Here is an 8,199-nt window from a genome sequence, read left to right as displayed (position 1 = left end):
TTGTTTTCTTTTTATATTTACTTAATAATATTGGTACTATTTCACAAAACATTTTGAGACCCGACCGGACTGACTTAATATGGATAATTAGTATTTCTCCCAACTACAACCGCGAAATAATGTAAACAAATATTTTTAATGTCATCTCTCCCCACAAATATACCTAATTCTTAAAGTATATATTATATAGAAAGATTTTTTTTTTTTTTTTTTTTTTTTTTGCATATGGTGCAATAATCGCTACTTCTACAAACAAGGTTTTTAGGTCAGTTCTAGATTGTTTTCTCTCTACGTTTAAATTTAAATTTTTTTTTAAATTTATAGACGTAAGCATATGATGGTTAACAGTTAACTATTGCATTCGTGGTTTATAATTAGATTAGGACCTAACCAGAACCAATTATTTAATAAGAAACAACCCCATTTTATACACGTATTGCGTAATGTTCATTAAAATAATTAAAAAAAACTATATATACGTAATGTATGTAACAATATATTCATGGAATGGTTTCAGCTGCTCAATGTAATCTAACGAGTGCCAATAATGATTAGTGTCTTCTAAAGCAGGTAACAACGCCTTAAAGTAGTATCCAACAAGTCCACGACTCAAAGTTCTATATTTTAGTAGTTTTATTTGGTGTGTTTAATTCATTGATTTAAATTTTTAATTCGAGTTAAAATATAATTTTATGTGAAAATTTTTTACTATAATAAAAAAATTAAATATGACTGTTGTTGAGAGTTCTAGAAATATATCCATACAAATCAATTAAATTCCAATTCTACCCTTGGTTCCTCTGAATTCAACAAAAGCACCGTGTTAGAACCGCATTGGGCAGCAGATCCGTGAAAGCTGACTGAAACTGACAGTCCCAAAGCAGCAAACTTTTATGTGCTTCCGCAGTACATTACCGGAAAGAGACATTGCCCGCGTAAAGCCAAAACACAAGATAACGTCACCAAAGCAAGGGCATTTATGTCATTTCATAATAGAAAAATGAAAAAAGAAGCGGCGGATCCTTTTCTTTTTTTTATTTTTTATTTTTAATTTCTCCAATCAGGGGGACAACCCGAGATCCGTGTCGTCATCCGAGCGTACACTTGGCGTGATCAGATCCACCAACTTTGGAAACCCGAAAATCTTTTTGTGTTCGTTGCTATCCACCTACCATTGGCCCACGTGTCCCCCTTCTCGAACACAGTCTTCTCTCTCTCTTTCTCACTCTCTCTCTCTCTTCTTTTAAAAAAACCCGTACACAGTCCACGAGGCAAACAATGCTTGCGTGTCGATATCTAAGGTGCTACTGTAGACCCTCTTCCACATCCCATTGGCTCTCTTGTGGGGCCCAATCCCAGGCCCCTCCCCATTCGGTCTGGGCCCCACTGATTAGCACCGCCACGTATCTCGTCGCCAGCCAATCCCGTCTCTGCGCTGTTGCGTCCTTCTCCCTACACCTGTTTTTATCACACGTGTCAAGCTCATTCTTCCCTGCTATAAATGGAAAAACCCTCTCAGTCGAGCTTCCCATTTTCTGTGGGAGTTGAGCCTGACGGAAGAAACGTTCCGATTTTGAGCGGTGTTTTAGAGAGAGAGAGATGGACGGGAGAGGAGGTTGCTGTATAGCGAGATATTCCGGTGGAGAAGTGTACGGTTGTGATATGTCCAAGGTGGATCGGATAATGCTCCGGTTCCGTCCCATCGCCCCGAAACCAGTCGCCGCCGGGGACGGCTCCGGTACCGGAGCGAGGACCGAAAAGAACGAAGGCCAATCCAGAGGCGGAAGAGGAAAGAGAAGGTACGCCAGAGATGGTGGTAACAAGCGGTGCAACAACGGCAATAATAAGAAGAGAAGGGCTTCTCCTGATCATCATGATCAGAAACGATCAGGTGCGTTGGTTTCTGATCATCAGGACGATCAGACGGTGGTGACGCTTCTTCCTCTCTTGCCGGAGACGCCGGAGCCGAAGGAGCAGAGGAGTGATCCGGTATCGCCACCGCCGACGTGGCTGAGCTTTGATCAGCAGAGATATTCATTTCCCCGCGGACGGTCGCCAGATCCGACGGTGGTGATGATACCGCCGCGGCCGGCGAAGGTGGTGGGGTCGAGCGTGACGGTGGAATGCGTGACGGACACGTGGGCTGACGGGAACGCCCTGGGGCGTACGGACGAGGAGAGGAGGATGAATCTGGGGAGGGACACCTGTCCGGGGTTCACGTCGGACGGTTTCGGGAGGGTGACGTGGACGAACGGGGCGTACAGGGCGTTGGTGGGCCAGCAGGGTGGACCCTGGGAGAGTAGTAGTAGTTGTACAACTACTAGTACTGATCAGAACATCAATAATATCATAGTTTGGTTGGTGATGAAGGAGAGACTACCAGCGGCGGTGACGCTAACGTACCCGGCGTTCACGTGCAGGGTGAGACTGCAGTGCTACGTGGATGGGATGGAGGTGACGAAGAGCTCGCTAACGGTCCCCTGTGACGTCTGGAGAATGGACGCCGGTGGCTTTGCATGGCGATTGGACGTCAACGCCGCTCTGTGCCTCGGCCGGTAACGTTAGTGTTGTCACCTCCACAGTTATACCATGCTCTGGTCTCATCTCTCGTTAAATTTGTTACATACATATGATGATGATAATAATAATAATAATATTATTATTATATGTTTCTAATCTGCGCAAAAAAAACCCTAGTCCGGAGAACGGGAAAAAAGGAGGATTAAGAACTTAAAACCAAAAAAATTAATTACTCCAGGGACTGGGATATATGATTAAATGTGTGATTAACAACTAATTATTAGCTTAAGAAACTGTAAATATTTCTTTTGTTCCTTTTTTTTTTTTTTTGGGAAACGTCCTTATTTGGTACTGTTCTTCCTCGTCCTGCTTTCGCTTTTGTGACCTGGCCTAGCTTGTGTTGTTATTGTTAAATTACATTTGGTGAGGAGGGGAATCAAGAGAGTACTGAATTTTTATGTAATATATATTTTTATTTTCCTTTATGAAATAATTACCTTCTTCGTTTTGGTACATATACGTACTCGGTGTCTCTTGTATAATGTGATGTTCGGAGGGATTCGTTTCTTAATTCAAATTATGATTCATAATTTTTTTTACACGGCTTGGTCTGGTCAGTACCTAGCTAAGCCGGGCTTCTTTTGTTCCAACGAAGCAAATTAAAATGATTTATTTAATTCGAAAACACAAAAGCTTATTGTTGATATTGAAACAATCATAAGAAGTACTTTCTCAATTCTTTTGATATATAATCAAGATGTCAGTTCTTATTTAAATTTCTTAGCTTTATTTTTTATTTACTTTAATTTTATTATATTCCTTTTTTTTCAGTAAAGTAAACGTAAATAAAAAAAAAAATAAGATAAGAAAACAAGGAAACTATGAATTTTTGAACAATGCATTTTTATGTTTGTTATAATATTTTTTCATTATGTTTGTTATAATATTTTTTCTCATAAATTGTTATAATATTTTTTCTCATAACAAAATATATGTAAATAAAAAATAATTTTAATCATAATTATTTATGAACCGAGCCGGGTTGTACTGGTTTTAGTTTATTTGTTTTGTACAAACGATATTTAACTTTTTTCCCCACTGATAATTATTAAAGATGCTTTGAAATTATATGGTCGGTGAGATGAGTATTACTCCTAGTGGTTTGGTCAAGTTTCGTGGTGCAGGGCTATTGGACCGGTTTATGTTTATATGAAACGCTAAATGCTAATCTTGGCAAAGGCCAAAGAATAACTTCAAAAAACATCATTAATGGACAACGCCAAAAAACAAAGATCATTAATGGAGGACAAACTTTTTTTTCCCCCCCTTTTTTAACTGGCTAGTACTAGAAAAGAAAGGGAAAAAGGGATGGATTTATTCAGGGGAGCTTTCTAGTCCCGAAAAACCCAAAGCATCAAAGCATCGGTTTTATTCTTACGTCTATATACATGAATTAAAAATTATTTATTTTAGATAGATATATTTTTTTATTTTAATGTGATTTTAATTAGATTTTATTTCAACGTGATCGGATATGTTTATATATTTTTCATATATATTTTTTATTTTGATGTGATTGAAGTTAAATGATCGCGATTATAATTAAATTCGATCGTATGGTGAAAAGATCTTTATTTAAATGGATTTTGCGTTTGATATATAAATAGAAAGTGATAGAAAAAGAATAAACGAGGTGAAGAAAAGCTGCAAATTTATGTACTGTTTATACTTTATAGATTGGAGGGGGTAGAGAGGAGGAGGAGAGAGAGAGGCGCATGCGGAGGGACAGGTGGATGTTTGAGAAGGAAGAATGGTGGGGGTGTTGTAAATCACTTCGGCTCAATAATTTGAATTTTAAATTTGAGTTAAAACGTAATTTTATAATAAAAGAATTAAAAGTGTGTTTTTAAGAATTTTTTATTGTAGTGAAATTTAATTTTAAACTTAAATTAGTAAAATGAATTTTATGTTTGGTTTATAATTTAAAATTAATTTTTATGAATAAAGAATTATAAATTATGATTTAGAATTAAAGAGATGTTTGGTTCATGGATTAAAATTATTTTTAATTTACGTGTATTTTTTGTGAGAAAATACTGTAAAAAATCATGAATCATGAAAATTATGAATCATGATTCAAATGAGGATATAAGAAGACGTTTGGTTCATAGATTAGAATCATGTGATTAAAATTATTTTTAATTTACGTGTATTTTTTATGAGAGAAAATATTATAACGAATTACGAATTATAATTTGAATCAAGAAATAAATTTAAGTACCAAACATCCTACTCATTTTCTTATCAAGCACACCCTAAGAATGGATATAGGAAATAAACATCCTTTTAAAATGGGGTTTGGAAATATGTCTTATTGTCAGATCAAGATTAGATGAGTGATGTGGGAATTTTATATTTCGGTTGGGGGGTGCTGAAAGACCGTTTATCCTATTGCACCACGTACGCAACTCTGCACCTGTCTTTTGCATGCACGCCGTGAGTTTTTCCATTTCCCCTTTTTTCTGTCAAATCCACGCTTTTCCTGTTTTTCTTCCTCCGAGTTAATCTCGGATTTCTTTGCGTTTTTTCTTTGTTTTTGATTCGATTATCCTTGCGTTGCGTGTTTACTGGATATTCAAATGGAAGAAAAAGTTGGCAGAAAGTGCTCGTTTTCTTTCTAGGCTTATAATGTCATAAATAGTCGAATTAATTTCATCATCAATCTTATTTTGATTCATCACGTTCGTAGGTGGTGAAATTCTACAATTAAATTTAAGGTGGTGAAATTCTATAATTAAATTTATACGAGATAGATTGGTGATTGAATTCGGATGATTAGGAGATTAGCATCGTGGTTGTAGAATAAATAACGGAAAAATAAACAGAGACAAGGACACATAAAATTTTATAGAGATTCACTCATTAATAATATGGAGGAATTATTCAGTATACTGGGTGTACAACGTCATATTGTTTATGTAATACACTCAGTTAATGAGATTGTATCATTTAGTACACCCATCTAATAAGCTTTTTACTTTTATTTTTTTTTTCCAATAAATATTCAATGCAAATACCTATTAAAAAAGAGAAAAAAATAAAAGTGAGGGGCTTATTGAATAGATATACCAAATGATACAATTTTATTGATTAAATGTACCACATAAATAATATGACGCGGTACATCTGGTGTACTGAATAATTCCTCAATAATATGTACGTCTTTTGTTGGGTCTTCACTAATAATTGTAAAATGAGATTTCAATGGACCTTCTCAACAAGAGTAGGAGAAAGAAGATGACAAAAATATCGAAAAGTATAAAAAAGTATGTTTTTGGCCTGAAAATACGTGCAAGGGTGTGAGAGCATGCGTTGTAATGCACGAAACCTGTCTTTGGCGTGTATGACCTCTTTTAATAAGCCCTGATGGCTGAAAATCTGATTAGGGTTAGTTTTTTGTTTGACTTTTGATTGGAGATTTTTTAGATAAGACTTTTTCAAGTAAAGAAGGTGCTTAAGGAGCAACTTAAATTGATATTTGACTTTCCCATTTGCTATTTTGTAGGGGTGTTCATAAACCCGAACAACCCGCAAACTCACCCTGCACCGCCCCAACCCAATCCGAAAAAAATAACCCGCAACATTATGTTTTAATTTTCGGCCCATTATACCTTTGGCCCGAAGTGTTTGGGGCAGGTTGTGGGTTGGGCCCATAACAACCCGCAACCTAACCCGCACAACACATGTCTAAACTAACTATTCAAATTATTACTTAAGCTATTTTCTTTTCTCTTGTAGATAACTCAACTTCATGTCCTACTACAACCATTGAGGAGCCTATGGGTGTGGACTGATAAGGATTGTTGCTGTTGCAATGCTTGCTTTAGATGGATTTGAATTAAGCATCTATGTTTGCTTTATATTAAGACTAATTTATGAGTGTAGACTAATTTATGTTTGCTTTATATTTGATGTTGGATGGACTGCTTTGCTACATGTTTGATGTTAGATGGACTCATAAGAATAGTTGCTATTTCTATTTGATTATGAACTTTGAATGTTACATTGAACTTTAAGTCTTTAATTTTTTTAATGTTAAACTGACCACCCAACCCATCCCGCACCGCCCTAACCCAACCCGAACATCGTTGGGTTGTGAAAAAATTCTAACATCGTTAAGGCTAAATATGTGTAACCCGCACCTTATGAGACGGGAAAAAAAAACTCTACCCCGCATCAACCCAATCTATGAACAGCCATACTATTCTGTGCGTAATCCTTTGGAAATCTAATGGTGGTGAAAAATGGAATCTTCTGTACAAATGGCTTGTATGATTGTCCGACAACTAGTCTGATGGTGTCTGATGAGCTACTGGTTTGATCATTCTGGTAAGATGTGATCTGTGGATTGTTTGACAACTCGATGAGCCGCTGATTTGATTGTTCTGACAATATATGATCTGCAAAGACTTGTGGTTAGTTTAAATGAGTAAAAAATTTGACCTCAATAATGTTTAAAACATCTTAAAATTTATTTTTAATCTACTTTAAATCTTTTCATCAGCTGAGTAAAAAAGGATGAATGTGAACATGATGAGGAAATAAAATAGTATTTTACAAGTAGAGAACATAAAATATGTATGTGATTCTCAAGCAAAAATGTAAAATGATACTCTAGTAATTGAATATTATATGCATTTTATTTTATTTTTACACAAAATATTAAACCTATAACAAATGATATATTAAGGGTTAGATTTTGCGTTTTGAGAGAATGAATAAAATCAGATCGATTCTAAAATCCAAAAGTCATTCAGGGGATCAAATTTTTTTTGTTTATTTGAATAACCTGAAACAAGAGATATAAAATTAATAGAACATGTAAAGCCTTTTGACAGATCATAAATATGACCATTATATTTTAAATTATTTGTTTTTTGAATAATAAATCGTTTTGGTAAAACGCACAATTCTAAATTTAGACGTAATTGATGTACAATAACTGCCAAATAATATCAAATAACTATCAACGTTATTAAATTGATTCAACACCAAAGATAAAGTTCATTATTTTTTAAAATTCAAATCATGCCTACTGTCGATATGAAATACCTCTTTGTTCTCGGACTTCAATTATATATGTTTTTTAAAATTCATAGTACATTTTATTAAAATTGAAAGTTCGTGAACTTTTACAAAAAAAAAAAAAAAAAAAAAAAAAAAAAAAAAAAAAAAAAAAAAAGATTAGGAGTGCAACGATACACAGAGATTTTCAAAACGAAAGCTGCAATGGAGAAGAAAAGTAAAAAAAAAAAAAAAACTCTATAATCCGATTTTTTACTCTAAGATTAAATCAAATTCTTATCATATTAGAAAAAAACATATAATATATAAAATAATTTAACGCAATTGGAAGTACCCAACTATTTTTTGGGATTTAAAATTCACTATCTCCGCGTTAAATGTCTCCTGCAACACCATTATATCTCATAAAATTACATCAATGTCACTTGAACAGTTTCTCATCCACCTTTAGTAGTAGTAATGCACAATTATGCCGAGCCCGTTTGATTGGATGATTCGTTCTCTGATTCGAATCATGGTTCATGATTCGTTACAGTATTTTTTCTCATAAAAAACACACGTAAATAAAAAATGATTATAATCCATGAACCAAAC

At 34.7% G+C, this 8,199-nt stretch overlaps 1 protein-coding gene across 1 annotated transcript; it reads left to right on the top strand.

The window, feature by feature from the left end:
- Positions 1–1,529: 1,529 nt before the first annotated feature.
- LOC21390320 lies at positions 1,530–2,671 on the top strand. Its single transcript, XM_010106865.2, has one exon. It carries the CDS (start codon positions 1,600–1,602, stop codon positions 2,557–2,559), a length of 960 nt encoding a protein of 319 aa, XP_010105167.1. The 5' UTR covers positions 1,530–1,599; the 3' UTR covers positions 2,560–2,671.
- Positions 2,672–8,199: the final 5,528 nt, after the last annotated feature.

This window comes from Morus notabilis, unplaced genomic scaffold (genome assembly GCF_000414095.1).
Source record: "Morus notabilis unplaced genomic scaffold, ASM41409v2 Scaffold2182, whole genome shotgun sequence".
NCBI lineage: Eukaryota > Viridiplantae > Streptophyta > Magnoliopsida > Rosales > Moraceae > Morus > Morus notabilis.
The sequence above is the reverse complement of the archived record's forward strand: the minus strand, read 5'-3'. Positions and strand labels throughout refer to the sequence as shown.

Bases quoted from the DNA above. Each gene is read 5' to 3' on its own strand.
- LOC21390320 (XM_010106865.2), top strand. From the start codon at position 1,600: ATGGACGGGAGAGGAGGTTGCTGTATAGCGAGATATTCCGGTGGAGAA.